We start from the raw sequence: 17610 nt of genomic DNA on the forward strand, positions 1-17610 counted from the left end.
AGATTCACGTTCCACCTCCACATTAAAACTTACCTTCTCCTTCGCTCCCTCGCCGCTCTCTGCCCGCCTCTCTCACTGACACATGCGGCTGAAGGAAGGAGCTGACACAGGTCAGCTCCTCGCTTCGCCGCTGCCCGCCTCTCTCCCTGACACATGCGGCTGAAGCTGCTCCCGTGCTCGCTTCGCCGCTGCGTCTCTCTCGCGCTGACACATGCGGCTGAAGCGAGGAGCTGACCTGTGTCAGCTCCTCGCTTCACTGCTGCCGCCGGCTCCTGGCTTGTACATCGCGTCTACAAGCCAGGAGCCGGCGGCAGCAGCGAAGCGAGGAGCTGACACAGGTCAGCTCCTCGCTTCAGCCGCATGTGTCAGCGAGAGAGAGACGCAGCGGCGAAGCGAGCACGCGAGCCGCTTCAGCCGCATGTGTCAGGGAGAGAGGCGGGCAGCGGCGAAGCGAGGAGCTGACCTGTGTCAGCTCCTTGCTTCAGCCGCATATGTGTTCAACTCAGATCTGCGTCCTCTGGACGCAGATCTGAGTTGAAATCGGGACATACCTCCCTCCAACCGGGACCGCGGGACATGTCACCCAAATCGTGACTGTCCCGCGGAAATCGGGACGGTTGGGAGGTATGCTATACTTTCCAACCAGCACATGCAAAAATTCACCTTTTCCATCACCAAGCTTTTTTAGTGGCCCCACATAGTATCATGCTCCCCAGTAGGCCCCCAGACACCAAATAATGCTCCCCAGTGGCCCACTGACACCTAATAATGTACCACAGTGGCCCATAGACACCTAATAATTCTTCCCCTAGGCAGGTAGTATTACTCCTCAATGGTTCCCAGGCAAGTATAAATGTTATCCAGTAGCCACCAGGCAAGTAATAATGCTCTCCAGTGGCCTCCGGTAAGTAATCAATTTTCCCAGTGGTCTCCAGACAACTGTTAATGTCCCCCAGTAGCCCCAAGTCATCTAGTAATGTCCCCCAATAGCCTCAGGTAAGTAATAATGTCCCCTAGTGCCCCCTGATAAATCATAATGTCCCTGGTGAAGGGTTCACAAACTTTCAAGCAAACCTATATATTATTTTTATTATAGGTATTTTTGTGTGGTCTGTCTAATATGGTGTATTATGACCTAAGTATGGTGTCTCATAAAGTATATTCTGCCTGTATGAGGTGTCATTTGTCTGAAATTATACTGTATCTATTAATTAGAGTAAAATATGCCTGATACTGTGTTTTATGGTCTATGTATGGTAAAGTCTGTCTGAGGCTAGGTTCATACTAGCATTGGTCTCTCTGTTCTTCAGGTCCACGTGTGTACCTAAATGACGGAGAGCCCGTCTGCTATAAAGCGGTTAGCTGCGGACTCAAAGCCTATAATGGGGTTTGTTGCGTTACATTGGTAATATACTGAAGCCAGTAGAGAGTAAAAGCCTTTGTGCAAGACTTTTCACTCTGCTGATTTCTGATATGGTATATTCTGGCCTAAGTATGGTGTAGTCTTTTTAACATGGTGTTTTGTCGCTTTAGTATTGTTTTGCTTTCTTAGGGTGCATTCAGACTACGTAACGCCGGGCGTGTATGAGAGCCGTACACGCCGGCATTACGGCAGACTGCCGAACACTTCCCATTCACTTCAATGGGAGCGCTCGTAAACGCCGCTGTTACGAGCGCTCCCATTGAAGTGAATGGGAAGTGTTCGGCAGTCTGCCGTAATGCCGGCGTGTACGGCTCTCATACACGCCCGGCGTTACGTAGTCTGAATGCACCCTTAATGTGCATGCTAAATATACTTAAAAGATGATATTCAAAACAAAGTCTTACATGTCAATATTATCTGTTTTAGGTATTATGGCCATCTTATTCTCAGGGATTGTGATGTCTCATTACACTCACCACAATTTGTCACCAGTCACTCAAATTCTTATGCAACAGACACTAAGGACAGTGGCCTTCCTGTGTGGTGAGTGATGGCACAGCCTAACGTTTTTGGTGAATGACAGTTTGGTGTAACTTTATGGGGGATTGGCAGTGTGGAGTTGAAGAGTGTAACGTTGTTGAGTATTTAGACGCGACATGCCTGTCCTGAGAATGAATAGCATAGCCTAACTTTGTTTAGGAATAATGGGGGTGGCCCACCTGTATTAGATAGTGATTGCACTGGCTACCTGTGTTTGGAGTAATATCCTGGCTTATTTTAAAGAGTGATGCCATAACCTTCCTCTATTGAGCACTGGGTTCATCCTGCACACTAGTGGTTTTGGTGTGATGTAGGGCTGGGCAATTAATCAAATTCAATTAATATGTCATTTCAAAGAAACACAATTCCATTTACCAGAATTGTGAAATTGATGTTAGCCCCTGCCCAGTATCTGATACATTCCATGCAGGCTTTCTTCTCCTACTGCACGATATGACCAGCTTGAATCAAATATATCTTGACGGCTTCTCACTTTGTTGGCTCACTGAACTCTATTAGCTTCTTTAAGCAAAAAGAAAAAAAAAATCAAGCCTAAACCCATAACCATCAAAAAAACATACATATGTTAGACAAAATCATCCAGCCTTAGTGTGACTTTGTTTTGGTACAACTGAATTTGTTCTTGTCATTTCCAGAAACCTGCGTCTTTGCTTTTCTTGGCCTATCAATATTTAGTTTCCCTCACAAGTTTGAAATCTCCTTTGTGATCTGGTGTATTGTAAGTACATATGAAATACAGCTGTACAAAATATAACCTAGCCCTGCTATGATCTATTCCTGTGCTGTGTCACAGTTAACGGGGCTCTATCATTAAAATTTAGGGTTTTGAGATAAAAACATGCCTGAATAGGAAAAGGTGCCTTTAAAAGGTGCTGCTAGTCATTTTTTAATAACACCCCCCCCCCCCCCCCGTGTTTGTCAATTACCTTTGAAATGGATGTGCAAATCAGTCTCTCCATGCACAGTGGGCATTCCGTGCACCGTCTAGCTTGTGCTGCAAAACTCCTCCTACTCCTTCTTATTCACCGCCTCCAGCATTGTCCTTCCTGGCAGTTTCTATTGAAATTTTGTGCACGCTCAAGCGCCAGATTGAAATGTCCTCTACAGGAAAATGGCGCTGGAGCGAAATTTCAATAGAAACCGCCGGGAAGGACAACGCTGGAGGCGGTGAATAAGATGGAGGGGGAGGAGTTTTGCAGCACAAGCAAGAGGGTGCACGGAACGCATATTTGCATATCCATTTCAAAGGTAATTAACAAAAGTGGGGGGATCTTTTTAAAAACGACTAGCAGCACCTGAATAGCCTTTTTAAAGGCCATTCAGGCATACCTTTATATCAAAACCCTAAAATCTAATGATAGAGCCCCTTTAAGAAATAATATTAATAGCATTGGTAATTCCGCCATGAATAGCTTTGCTATGAATTGGCTCTTTGAATTTAGTGCCAGTGCAGGAGCTTATTATTATTCCTGTACCATGACATCATTCTGTTACAGCGTAGGGATGAATCATACTGCGGCTATAGCATTTAAAAAAAAGTGGCTTCTGCCACTTTTTCAATTGATGGGCAGCTCCTACTAAGACTCTTAATGGCTCACATGCTGCTTGTTTCTGTTGCTACAGGTACTGGTTCTGCTAGGACGTGCTGTTAATATATTCCCCTTGTCATATCTGCTTAACTTCTTTCGGGACCACAAGATCACTCCGAAAATGATGTTCATCATGTGGTTCAGTGGTAAGATGCTGCACCAGTGAAGTTGAGGACTAAAGTGGAGTCACACAGCCATTTTAAAGCTGATGTCAGGGGTACACAATTTAAAATTATCAGGCATAACTTTAAAACCATCTGCCTGTAGGTAGTCTCATTTCAGTATAACAGAACAGTCCCATGAAGGCATAGTTTGTTTCATTGGTGGATACAGGAAAAGCATGGGTAATGGCTATTGGCAGACGGGCACTAAGAAAGAAAATTAGTTAATCAATTTTAGCTTACGGTACTGTCAAAGTGAAATATCATCCAGTACATTTGGGACTGTACTTTTTGAACTAAACCATTACCTGCAAAGGTGGTGGGCCACACTAAATGTCATGAACCCACTAACAGAGCATAAGGTGATGCAGTGGGGATATCAGGCTACATAACATGGAAACAGTCTATATGGCTGAAGAAAAGAATACAAATAGGAAAAGCTCTCAAGGTGTTTGGTTTGTTTCAGAATGAACAAGTTAAGTACGAACAAAAAAAAAAAAAAATGCCTTAAAATGAACCCATATTGGGAGTAGATGTGAAATTAAAATTTAGTTTTTCTATATAACCATAAGATTTGAGGTTGGACAAGATAAAACACCTACGGCAAACTGGGCCCACTCCTTCCACTGCTCTAACCTACTGGCCCAAAATTCCATGTGGTCAGCATTATCTGCTGGACTCTACGTACGACTGGTGGGTGTCAGTTGTTTGTTGTTAGTTGTCGGTTGGCACTGTGACTTGAAAAATTTTAGGTTCATCAGCTTTTAGACATATATGTATGTAGCAAGAACTTCCTGCTGTGGATTCCTGCTATTTTATGGGAGGGACCCCTAATAAAAGCTGTTTGGACGTATATAGCAAGAACTGCCTGCTGTGGATTCCTGCTATTTTGTGTGGGGGACCCCAGAGAAAAGCTGTTTTGGACGTATATAGTAAGAACTGCCAGCTGTGGATTCCTGCTATTTTTTTGGGGGGACCCCTAATAAAAGCTGCTTTGGACGTATATAGCAAGAACTGCCTTCTCTGGATTCCTGCAATTTTTTATTTATTTTTTTTGGGGGGGACCCCTAATAAAAGCTGTTTTGGGCGTATATATCGCAAGAACTGCCTGCTGTGGATTCCTACTATTTTGTGTGGGGGGACCCCTAATAAAAGCTGTTTTGGATGTATATAGCAAGAACTGCCTGCTGTGGATTCCTGCTATTTTCTTGGGGGGGACCCCTAATAAAAGCTGCTTTGGACGTATATAGCAAGAACTGCCTGCTGTGGATTACTGCTATTTTTTTTGGGAGGGGGGACCCCTAATAAAAGCTGCTTTGGACGTATATAGCAAGAACTGCCTGCTGTGGATTCCTGCTATTTTGTGTGGGGGGACCCCAGAGAAAAGCTGTTTTGGATGTATATAGCAAGAACTGCCTGCTGTGGATTCCTGCTATTTTTTGGGGGGGACCCCTAATAAAAGCTGTTTTGGACGTATATAGCAAGAACTGCCTGCTGTGGATTCCTGCTATTTTGTGTGTGGGGACCCCAGAGAAAACCTGTTTTGGACGTATACAGTGTTGACCAAAAGTATTGGCACCCCTGCAATTCTGTCAGATAATACTCATTTTCTTCCAGAAAATGATTGCAATCACAAATTATTTGGTATTATTATCTTAATTTAATTTGTCTTCAGTGGAAAACCACAAAAAGAATTGTCAAAAAGCCAAATTGGATATAATTCAACACCCAACATAAAAAGGGGGTGGACACAAGTATTGGCACTGTTTGAAAAATCATGTGATGCTTCTCTAATTTGTGTCATTAACAACACCTGGTTCTTACCTGAGGCACCTAACAGGTGGTGGCAATAACTAAATCACACTTGCAGCCAGTTAAAATGGATTTAAGTTGACTCAACCTCTGTCCTGTGTCCTTGTGTATACCACATTGAGCATGGAGAAAAGAAAGAAGACTAAAGAACTGTCTGAGGACTTGAGAAGCAAAATTGTGAGGAAGCATGAGGAATCTCAAGGCTACAAGTCCATCTCCAAAGACCTGAATGTTCCTGTGTCTACCATGCACAGTCCCATCAAGAAGTTTAAAGCCCATGGCACTGTGGCTAACCTCCCTAGATGTGGACGGAAAAGAAAAATTGACAAGAGATTTCAACACAAGATTGTGCGGATGGTGTATAAAGAATCTCGACTAACATCCAAACAAGTTCAAGCTGCCCTGCAGTCCGAGGGTACAACACTGTAAACCCGTACTATCCGTCGGCGTCTGAATGAAAAGGGACTGTATGGTAGGATACCCAGGAAGACCCCACTTCTTACCCAGAGACATAAAAAAGCCAGGCTGGAGTTTGCCAAAACTGACCTGAGAAAGCCAAAAACGTTTTGGAAGAATGTTCTCTGGTCAGATGAGACAAAAGTAGAGCTTTTTGGTAAAAGGCATCAACATAGAGTTTACAGGAAAAAAAAAAAGAGGCCTTCAAAGAAAAGAACACGGTCCCTACAGTCAAATATGATGTTTTGGGGTTGCTTTGCTGCCTCTGGCACTGGACTGCTTGACCGTGTGCATGGCATTATGAAGTCTGAAGACTACCAACAAATTTTGCAGCATAATGTAGTGCCCAGTGTGAGAAAGCTGGGTCTCCCTCAGGTCATGGGTCTTCCAGCAGGACAATGACCCAAAACACACTTCAAAAAGCACTAGAAAATGGTTTGAGAGAAAGCACTGGAGACTTCTAAAGTGGCCAGCAATGAGTCCAGACCTGAATCCCATAGAACACCTGTGGAGAGATCTCAAAATGGCAGTTTGGAGAAGGCACCCTTCAAATCTCAGGGACCTGAAGCAGTTTCCCAAAGAAGAATGGTCTAAAATTCTAGCAGAGCATTGTAAGAAACTCATTGATGGGTACTGGAAGCGGTTGTTCACAGTTATATTGTCTAAAGGTTGTGCTACCAAGTATTAGGCTGAGGGTGCCAATACTTTTATACGGCCCATTTTTGGAGTTTTGTGTAAAATGATCAATGATTTGACTTTATTTTTCATTCTCTTTTTTGTTTTTTCATTGCAGGCAAAATAAATGAAGATATTAATACCAAAGAGTTTGTGCTTGCAATCATTTTCTGGAAGAAAATGAGTATTATCTGACAGAATTGCAGGGGTGCCAATACTTTTGGCCAACACTGTATAGCAAGAACTGCCTGCTGTGGATTCCTGCTATTTTGTATGGGGGGACCCCTAATAAAAGCTGTTTTGGACGTATATAGCAAGAACTGCCTGCTGTGGATTCCTGCTATGTTTTTTGGGGGGACTCCAGAGAAAAGCTGTTTGTCATGTATATGGCAACAAGTAACTGTTCTGTATCCCTGTTTTCCACCATCCGTGGAAAGCTCCACTCCTCTCCCTGCAGTATATAGCTCTGAAAAGAGCTGTTGTTCTTCGGTTTTATCCCTGCCTACTAGAAGCTAATGCCTACCTAGCCCTCAGCAGATCTCTCTCTCTCCCTATCTCTGACCGCAAAAATGGCGAATACGGTGGTGGCCGTTCTTATAAATTGGAGGTCACATGTTTTCGGCAGCCAATGGGTTTTTTCAATTTTTTTCACTGCCTCCATTGTCGTAGTTCCTGTCCCACCTCCCCTGCACAGTTATTGGTGCAAAAAACGTGCCAGGGAAGGTGGGAGGGGATATGAATTTTTACTGCGTATGCGCATGGTATTCGTTTGGGAATGAATACCTCGAATGGCCTGATATTCAATCGAATACCTATTCAATCGAACGGTGTTCGCTCATCTCTAGTAATCACTAACCAGTACATTCCAGCAACATCTCATAAGACCCACCGCTTTAGAGTTGCTCTGACTTAGGCCTCCCAATGCCATGCCAATATGGTATTTGTCATAATCATAGAGATTCTTACACTTTTCCTTTTTCTGGCTTCCAATACATCAACTTCAAGAACTTGTTGTCCGATATATATTCCACCCCCAGTCAGGTGCCTTTCAGTACTATTCATTTCATCTATCAGTGGTTTAATCATATGGCTGATCTCTGTGTATTTGTCCTAGGGTAAAAGATACTTTCTGAATCTGAGAAAAAGTGACTGGTGTATCTTATAAAACCATGACTTGGGTGTTTTTCTTGTCAGGTTTACGGGGAGCCATTCCTTATGCCCTAAGCCTTCATTTGGAGCTGGAGCCAATGGAGAAGCGTCAGCTGATTGGTACCACTACTATAATCATTGTACTCTTCACCATCTTGTTGCTGGGTGGAAGCACTATGCCACTCATCCGACTCATAGACATTGAGGACTCAAAAGCTAGGAAGAAAAACAAGAAAGATGTCAACCTGAGCAAGACTGAGAAAATGGTACGTACGTGGTATGTGTGCTGGTGGTGAAAACAAGCAGTACGTATAGTTTGCTTTACATTATTGCTGCTACTGTTTGCTAATCATTGCAAGGGCCCATATACACAATGAAAAACTAATCTGCAGAGTGTGTTACACCACAGGTTCTGTGGCTGAATCAGTCACAGAATCCGCATCAAGACTGAAAGGAGGATTAATTTTTTCTTTGTCCTGCTTTGGTCTTTGCTTCTCATTGAATACAATGGAACACAAATTCAGGACAGAATTTGAAGCAGATTTTGTGTGTAAGAGTGTAGCATTGTGCTCTCACTCAAGGAAACTTGTAGTCTTCCTGAAATACTTCAGTCTCTTCTTCCACATGAAAATTCTTCAACATTATCTCCTGCAAGCCGCTGCAAAAAAAAACATACACAATCTCTGGTTGCAGGTTTCTCTGGTGCTGTTAGTCATTTGCGATTTATTGGCGGCTAACCTAATGCAATCATGACCTGCGTGGACCTGGCTTAATTCTGACATCTGATAATCCTGGACTAACTTCTATCCAAAATATACACTAGAAGTGAGACCACACTCTCCTATAAAGAATTGAGGTGCAAGCAAAAAATGGGTCCTCCAACCCTGCAAACATCCAAAGAAAAAAAATTCTGCTGCACACTCTAGTTTAGCAGTGAAAAACAAGAATCCTTTTATTGAAGATATAAATTGATGCGACATGGACATAAAGGCATGTACATGTAGAATGAACAAATAGATCAATTGATACATGGACGTTTCAGTCTTCCAACCTTCCTCATGCCAGATCTATATGTAGAACAGGGCAGGCTTCCATGCTCATGCTAAACTAAAGTGTGCAGCAGAATTTTTAACTTCTATCCAAGACATTGAGACTAGAAGTTAGGCCTGGTTCACACCTGCATTCGGTAAAACGTTCAGAGAGTCTGTATGGGGACTACCAAATGCATTGACAAGCAATGTGCAGTGAAAGCACACGGACCTCACAGTCTATAATGGGGTCCGTGCGCTTTTTGCACTGTGTTCACAAGGAACATGCGGACAGAAAAGTAATTCATAAGCTACTTTCCTATCCGTTGTCAACCAGGCCTTAGACTGGTTTCACATATTAGTATTTGGTTAGTGGTTTTCATCAGTAATTGTGAGCCAAAACAAGGAGTAGGTTAAAAGCATAGAACAGGTACAAATCTTTCTATTATACTTGATCTCTGTGCTGTCTCCACTCCTAATTTTGACTTACAACTGAACAAAATCAATGACCAAACACTGCCACTTCCCGACGTCTGCTGTACTAGTATGGCGGATGACAGGTGTTTAAACATTGCGGCCGTTTGGAAGACGGGCGACCACCATAGCCGCTGGGGTGTCTGCTATAAAGCAGACACCTGGAAATAATGCCCATGATTGGTGCCCACACTGATCGAGGGCATTAACCCCTTTGGTGCCTTTGTCAAAGACGACCAAGATGCCATTTTGCCAGTGGTGCATGGGCGCCACCATTTTTCTAGGGCTCTCCGGCACCTGGAGTAAGCTTCCCATCGTTATAACAGCCGGGAGCCTGGTGAAGGCTAACCTGCCTGTCATTTGATACGTTCTATTGCAGGCTACCCTATGTAGCTTGCAATAGAACTGCCGTATTATTGCAATGCATTAGCATTGTAATGCATTGCATTAGTGACCAGACCCCTGGGGTTCAAGATCGTAGCAGGAAAAAAAAAAATATTGCAAAACCGCCGTTATTTTACATTTTTGTCTCTGATAAAATTTTTTATAAAAAGTGGTCAAAGCAATAGCAATTCCCCAAAATGGTATAACTAAAAATTACACCTGGTCCCGCAAAAAAAGAGGCCCTATGCAACCCTGTACATGGAAGTATAAAAAAGTTACAGGTGTCAGAATATGCCGACTTTTAGAACAAAACATTTTGGATTTTTGTTAAGGGGTTAAAATTAAAGTAAAACCATATAAATTTGGTATCCTTGGAAGTGTACCAAAACATAGAATACAGGTGACATGTAATTTTGGCTGCACAGTGAACGCTGTAAAAACTAAGTTTGTAAGAAAGTCGCACACAAATGCACTTTTCCTTCAAATCCACCCCATTCTAAAAAAAAATTTCCAGCTTCATTGGACATTGTACAGAGTAACTAATAGTACTATCATGAAGAACAATTTGTCCCAGAAAGAATGAGACCTCATATCGCTCTGAGAGCGGAAAAATAGAAAAGTTATGGGATTTGAAAGGGGGGGGAGTTAAAGATGAAAATCGAAAAATACCCGCAGCGGGAAGGTGTTAAAGTCTGAGGCTAGCTTGGCACAGTAGATAAAGAAGGGACAGTTTAGATTGGCTAATAATCTGCATATTTGGCTGATGCCAAACACTCTGGGCTCGTTCACACGGGGCAAGAAGAGGTGGATTTTGATGCGGAATCCGCCTCAAAATCCGCCCCCTCACAATAGAGGTCTATGTAGACCACTAGTGTTCTTTTTTCCTCTAGCGGTTTGTTTTGCTCACAGAACAAAGAAGCAAGCATCCCTTTCTTCAGGTGGACTCTGCAGCTGATTCAGCCGCAGCGTCCGCCTCGCGACAGCACCCTCCAGACTAGGCACATTCATTTGGGCCTAATCCGGAGCGGAAAGCCGCAACAGGATGCTGGTGCACTGCATCGGCATCCCGTCACGCCAGCCACAACAGAATGTGTTCACGCGGTACCCCATGTAAACTAGGCCTTATTTTTTGGCTGACCAACAGTTGAAAATTTATAAATTATTTATTGTACAAATCAATCAAATATTTATTTGCCAGACAAAAGTTAGCTATCATGATTGGTCATTCACAGCCATTTTAAAAGCTATAATTTGACAAAATGTCTAATCTGTGCGATCACCTTAAATCAAACCACACACAATAGTCTGTATTGCAATGTCAAACTTTTATCTCCCAAAAAATATTTAAAGCTTTGGAATATCAGCTGTCAGACAAAAATAATTGTTTTCCATTATGGTTTTAGTATTATTCCCTCTCATACCAATAGTATGATCTTTTTATGAAACTCTTTTACTACTTTCCTATGGGATGAACTCAAGATGGTGTCTTCGGTCTAGCTTCCTGTCCTGCGATATTAGGCCCTATGCACACAACCATAGATTGTTGCTGTATACTACCCGCAATTATAGACTCGTAATTGTGGATAGTATACAGTCTTATTAATTTCAAAGGTACCATATAAATTATATAACACAGGATCTCGGGCAATCTATATCAAATATGAATCACGAAAAGGGAAAGCCCCCACTAAGTAAATATAAAATATAACCTTTATTAAATGTATTTAAAGTTTATTTACATTGCCTCTAGGTAGTGTGTGACCCCTATGGAGAACAAAATAAACTTCTTCACACCAACACCCCCCTATTAAATAAGTTGCTGGAATTAGCTCTCAGTTGATAAGAGGGCTCTCCATACTTCTGTGTCAGATATAGACAGTGGAAATTAAATAAGTACTGCTGTATCGCACCAGATTAAAACCCAGCTATCATCCATTAGTTACTTGATCACATGAGATAAGTATATGGATATATATCCAGCTCCGTGTTAAGTGCACAGTGTTAGGAACGGTATCGCAGACCTAGCCTAAAGCCAGCTGGTCTACGTCAAAGTGCTGTGCCAGCAACTACACTTGTGAATCCACTGCTATTAGTTCACTCTAGGTGATTAGGGCGGAGAAGTAAGCTAGGATGTCTCGTATTACTCTACAGCAGCTACAAGTGGTCAGATGCTTAATTAGCTGCTGTATGATCTATACATTGTATAACATCTAGTCTCTAACAAGATAACATTCTGTCTCTACGCATTTCATTACTGGAAGTAATTCATCAGGAGACTCAGGGCTCGTTCACATCTGCGTTGTGCTCTCCGTACTGCAGGTTTCCGTTTCCTGCATAAAACAGAGCAGGATACGGAAACCTGCAGGAGTCTTTCTCAGCCATTCATTTAATTATTTTATTTTAGATTATCAATATTCTTGTAGCGTACCCAAAAAAAAAATTTCATTCAATTCATTTGAATGGGTGAGAAAGCTGTCCGGCCGTGAGCGGCGGTGAGCGTTTTGCGCTCTCCGCCGCGAAACCGGGTTTTTTAATCTGGACACAGTCGGACATGCAGTACTCTGTGTCCGGATTAAAATATCCGGTTCCACGGCGGAGAGCATAAAACGCTCACCGCCGCTCATGGCCGGACCCGGTCTGTGCTTTCCGTCTTCTGGCATGCAGAAGATGGAAAGCGCAGAACGGGGAGTAGAACGCAGGTGTGAACCTAGCGTAACTGATAAATCCGCCTATGATACCAGCCTGATAAATCCGCCTATGATGTAGCTCGGATAGCTACACCCTGCTGTCCGGCTGTGAGCGGCGGTGAGCGTTTTGCGCTCTCCGTCGCGAAACCGGGTTTTTTAATCCGGACACAGAGTTGGACATGCAGTACTCTGTGTCCGGATTAAAAAATCCGGTTTCGCGGCGGAGAGCATAAAACTCTCACCGCCGCTCATGGCCGGACCCGGTCTGTGCTTTCCGTCTTCTGGCATGCAGAAGACGGAAAGCGCAGAACGGAGAGTAGAACGCAGGTGTGAACCTAGCGTAACTGATAAATCCGCCTATGATACCAGCCTGATAAATCCGCCTATGATGTAGCTCGGATAGCTACACCCTATCAATATCATGGTGTGCGGTCAAAACCGCAGTTCACGGGACTCGTGTGGTGGATCCCGCTACTTCCATAGAGGCTGACACTGTGTTCAGAGTGCCTCGCTCCTAAATAGTAGCAGAGCGAAAGATGATCCCAACCCCCCTCCCCCAGAGGACAGTCCAGTCAGATTCAAGCCGGACAGGTCACGTGTCACCATCTCGTCAGGGGAATGCATTGTTGGGGTGGAAAGTAATACTGCACTAAGAAGGAAAGCCAGCGCTTTCCATCAGAAAAAGAATAACAGTAGCTGGTAAGTACACTGTAAGAAGACTATGGCTGTGTTACGTCCCTAATGCAGAAAACCTCAATAAATCAGTGCTAAGCACGTAGGCAGACACCATTCTGGCATACAGATGGACAACAGTCATTAACCCTTGTTCATAAACACGGAATACACATCACAGCTGGTAACATAGTTACATTGTTCTCCATAATTTAGGAGCCAATATTTACATCCATGCCATTGATACCTGTTTATTAAATCCCTCTTTATACATCATCCATTGTGTTCAACAGGTATCTCCATATACGGCATTAAAATCACTCACAAATCCCATAACACCCCCTACATGATGATTTAACCCTTTTGTCTAGAGGCAATGGAAAAAATGTGCTCACGGATACAAACTATTGTGTTAGATTACACACAAATAGGGATATATTGGGATACATTGGGATATATGACTATATAGGTATAGCAATGATGTCTAAACCATATGTGCCAACACTGACATATTTCATTGTTCACTATATGAAATTGGATATATATAGATGTCTATGGCACCGATCTACAATCAGATACAAGTCAACGCCACCTTTTAACCCGTCACATAAGAGTTCCTGTTATAAGGGACACAGATCGTCGCTCAATTGATAAGGGCGAATGATGTATCACATGCCCAAGATGGTAAAGGACAGAACACAATTGGAACTAAATAAATGGTAAAAAGGAAATGCTATCATTTAAGCCTTTAGGCTTCACGGAGGAAAACTGAAAAATCCAAAACGCCTCGCGGCGTAGGATTTGTTCATCCCAATTACCTCCACGAACCTGCTGAGGAATCCTCTCAATAACCTGGAATTAAGGGATCGCCCCCATGACATTCCCAGATGTGTCTCGACACTGGGGTGTCAACTTGTCTAGTGACATCACCCACATGGTCCAAGACCCTCCTCTGCAGTTGCCTGCGGGTCTTCCCCACATGGAGAAATCCCTAATTTGAAAGACGCGGCACATTGCACAACCCCGTATCTGAGTCTCCCTCATTGAATATAAGCACAAGCACGGCACGAGCCACATCTGAAAGTACCTGCTGTATGGATTTTACCCACCCATGTGTTATCTCTAGATATTGGTGAGAGATGACTGTGTGTTATAATATTGGCTAGGTTTCTGCCCCTATGGAAAGTTACAGAGGGTTGTTCCGGGATCACTCCCCATAGGTCGGGATCCTGTTGACGAATACTCCAGTATGTTTTAATAATATTGGTGACCTCACTGGAGTAGCTATCAAAAGGACCGATCATACGGATAAGCTGTTTAGTGTTGTCCCTAACCTTAGGGACCAGCAGGGTATCTCTCTGGGTTCGCCTGGCCTGTGCTCTGGCTGAATTCACCAGCACTTGAGGGCATCCCCATGCCACGAACCGTTCGCTTACGGCACCACATTCGATGTCAAAATCATCCAGGTTAGACCAGATCCTCCGTAAACGGAGGAACTGTCCCTTTGGGATCCCACGTTTTAGGGAGACCGGGTGGTGGCTTCCCCATTCCAGCAGAGCATTGGTCGCAGTAGGTTTTCTAAACAAAGTGGATGAAAATGTGCCGTCCATATTGAGAGTAATGGATACATCCAAGAATGAGACAGTGTTTGGGTGAAAATATGATGTTATATGATGTAAAATGTGATCAAGTAACTAATGGACGGTAGCTGGGTTTTTATCTGGTGCGATACAGCAGTACTTATTTAATTTCCACTGTCTATATCTGACACAGAAGTATGGAGAGCCCTCTTGTCAACTAAGAGCTAATTCCAGCAACTTATTTAATAGGGGGGTGTAGGTGTGAAGAAGTTTATTTTGTTCTCCATAGGGGTCACACACTACCTAGAGGCAATGTAAATAAATTTTAAATAAATTTAATAAAGGTTATATTTTATATTTACTTAGTGGGGGCTTTCCCTTTTCGTGATTCATATTTGATATAGATTGCCCGAGATCCTGTGTTATATAATTTAACCCCTTCCCGCCTATGGCATTTTTTGATTTTCGTTTTTCGTTTTTGACTCCCCTCCTTCTAAACCCCATAACTTTTTTATTTCTCCGCTCCCAGAGCCATAATTTTTGCAGGACAAATTTTTCTTCATGATGCCACCATTAATTATTCTATATAATGTACTGGGAAGCAGGAAAAAAATTCAGAATGGGGTGGATTTGAAGAAAAAATGCATTTCTGCGACTTTCTTACGGGCTTTGGTTTTACGGCGTTCACTGTGCAGCCAAAATGACATGTCCCCTATATTCTGTGTTTCGGTATGGTTCCAGGGATACCAAATTTATATGGTTTTATTTACATTTTGACCCCTTAAAAAAAATCCAAAACTGTGTTAAAAAATTTTTTTTCTAAAAGTCGCCATATTCCGACGGCCGTAACTTTTTTATACGTAAGTGTACGGGGATAAATAGGGCGTCTTTTTTTGCGGGGCCGAGTGTACTTTTTAGTTCTACCATTTTTGGGAAATGCTATTGCTTTGATCACTTTTTATTAAAATTTTTATCAGAATCAAAACAGTGAAAAAACGGCTGTTTGGCACTTTTGACTATTTTTCCCGCTACAGCATTTACCGAACAGGAAAAATATTTTTATAGATTTGTAGAGCGGCGATTTTGGACGCGGGGATACCTAACATGTATATGTTTCACAGTTTTTAACTACTTTTATATGTGTTCTAGGGAAAGGGGGGTGATTTGAACTTTTAATACTTTTTATATTTTTTTTATATTTTTTTAACTTTTTTTTTAATTTTTTTTTTTGCATTTATTAGATCCCCTAGGGGTGTGGAACCCCAGGGGGTCTGATCACTAATGCAATGCATTACAATGCTAATGCATTGCAATGCATTGCAAAAAATCATCCTCTCTTTTTTAGGCTGCATAGACCAGCCTGCAAAAGAGACAATTTGCAGACAAGCCTGGGAGCCTTGTACAGGCTCCCGGCTGTCATGGCAACATGACGTCGGCCCTGGAGTATGCTCCAGGAGCCGGCGTCCCCGGGCAAAATGGCGGCGCCCATGCGCCACCGGGAAAATGGCGCCTCCGGCGCCTTTGACCGCGGCGCCGGAGGGGTTAATGCCTCCGATCGGTCTGGGGACCGATCGGAGGCATCAGAGCCGGTTGTCTACTGCTTAAAGCTAAGCTAAGACATTCTCAGGCGATCCAGAGTTCACCAAAAAAGAGAGAGACTTGCAAATAAATATTGAAAAATTTACAAATCACATCAAATCACGCAAACATCAACAATTTATGTGTGATCTTCAAGAGTTTAGAGATAATAAAGCTTATTGGGAAACAGATCGCACAGTCGTAGCTAGTGATGTCTCCTCCTCTGATTATGATTATTCTGATGGTGAGAGGAGTAGTCGTACAAGGGAACAATCGCGAAGCAGAGGTTGGGGTTATAGCTCCTCAACAAGGGGAAAAACTAAATCTCGTAATCAGGGTCGAGATGGGGCTGGGAGCGCTGCTACTAATGTTTTTGGTTTTTTTAGCCCAGACCCCGCAGATTACACAATACATTAGCGGGGCAGGACGGAGCAGGCTCCAAGTTAATATCCATCACAGAAGAAAGAAATGCATCAGGGGGGGATACATCTACAGACGCCCTTCAAGTTATTAACTTGTCACAGCGCCCCCTTAAGTGAGTGTGAATTATCTGTATGGAGAAAAGGGCTGTCATTTATGCTGACTAATACATTCAAGCAATTTCAATGGGTTAAAGATCTGGCTTTATTTACACACAAATTGCGTTGGTCTAAGTTTATGTCCACAGTTGAGAGTAGGAGGGCTCGGGAACTTGGAGTGGAGGTTGAGGATCTAGAAGGAATTAGAACCCTAGAGAGCCTGTATCTTGAGGGGCAGGGTTTTAATGAAACACTTCAGTTGACCAACTTACGCCCCAAAAATCGGAAGAACCCACCCCCATGTGACTCTAAGTGCATTGACGTATTTGAGCAAGTGGTTCTAGAGAATTTATCAAAACTGGCCCAGAATACGTTGCCAAAGCGGAATAATTTGAACAGTAGCCAACGTGCTGCACTTAGATCTTTAGAATCCGATGAATCCATCATTCTGAAAGCAGCGGATTACGGGGGCAACATAGTTGTAATGGATCGTTCCGATTATATAAGGATGTGTGTTAACATCCTTGAGGACCAATCCAACTATGAGATTCTTCCTATTGATCCCCAGTATGCCGAGGCTCTCCTACAAATCTTAGACCAGGGCAAAGCACAGGGGCTTATCTCCAATCGGGAGTACCAGTATATGCACCCTGAGTTCCCCCGGGTCCCCTCTTTTTATGCTCTACCTAAGGTCCATAAGGGCTACCATCCCCTCAAGGGCCGCCCCATTGTCTCTGGCATTGGGGGAGTCACCGAGGGGGTCAGCAACTATTTAGACCAGGTGTTGCGACCCTTCGTGTTGGCTCTGCCCTCATATCTCAGGGACACGATGGATGTCCTCCGACATCTGGAGGGCATCCAGG

At 43.2% G+C, this 17610-nt stretch overlaps 1 protein-coding gene across 2 annotated transcripts in view; it reads left to right on the plus strand.

Annotated features, from left to right (window-relative positions):
• SLC9A8 (solute carrier family 9 member A8) overlaps nt 1–17610 on the plus strand; it is a 324107-nt gene that overhangs the window by 275926 nt on the left and 30571 nt on the right. For both annotated transcript variants that reach the window (XM_075276791.1, XM_075276792.1), the window contains exons 11-14: nt 1850–1966; nt 2620–2702; nt 3608–3719; nt 7872–8092. In XM_075276791.1, coding sequence (XP_075132892.1) covers nt 1850–1966; nt 2620–2702; nt 3608–3719; nt 7872–8092 — 533 coding nt within the window. The remainder of the gene's footprint in view (nt 1–1849; nt 1967–2619; nt 2703–3607; nt 3720–7871; nt 8093–17610) is intronic.

Source organism: Leptodactylus fuscus, chromosome 6 (genome assembly GCF_031893055.1).
Source record: "Leptodactylus fuscus isolate aLepFus1 chromosome 6, aLepFus1.hap2, whole genome shotgun sequence".
Classification (NCBI taxonomy): Eukaryota; Metazoa; Chordata; class Amphibia; order Anura; family Leptodactylidae; genus Leptodactylus; species Leptodactylus fuscus.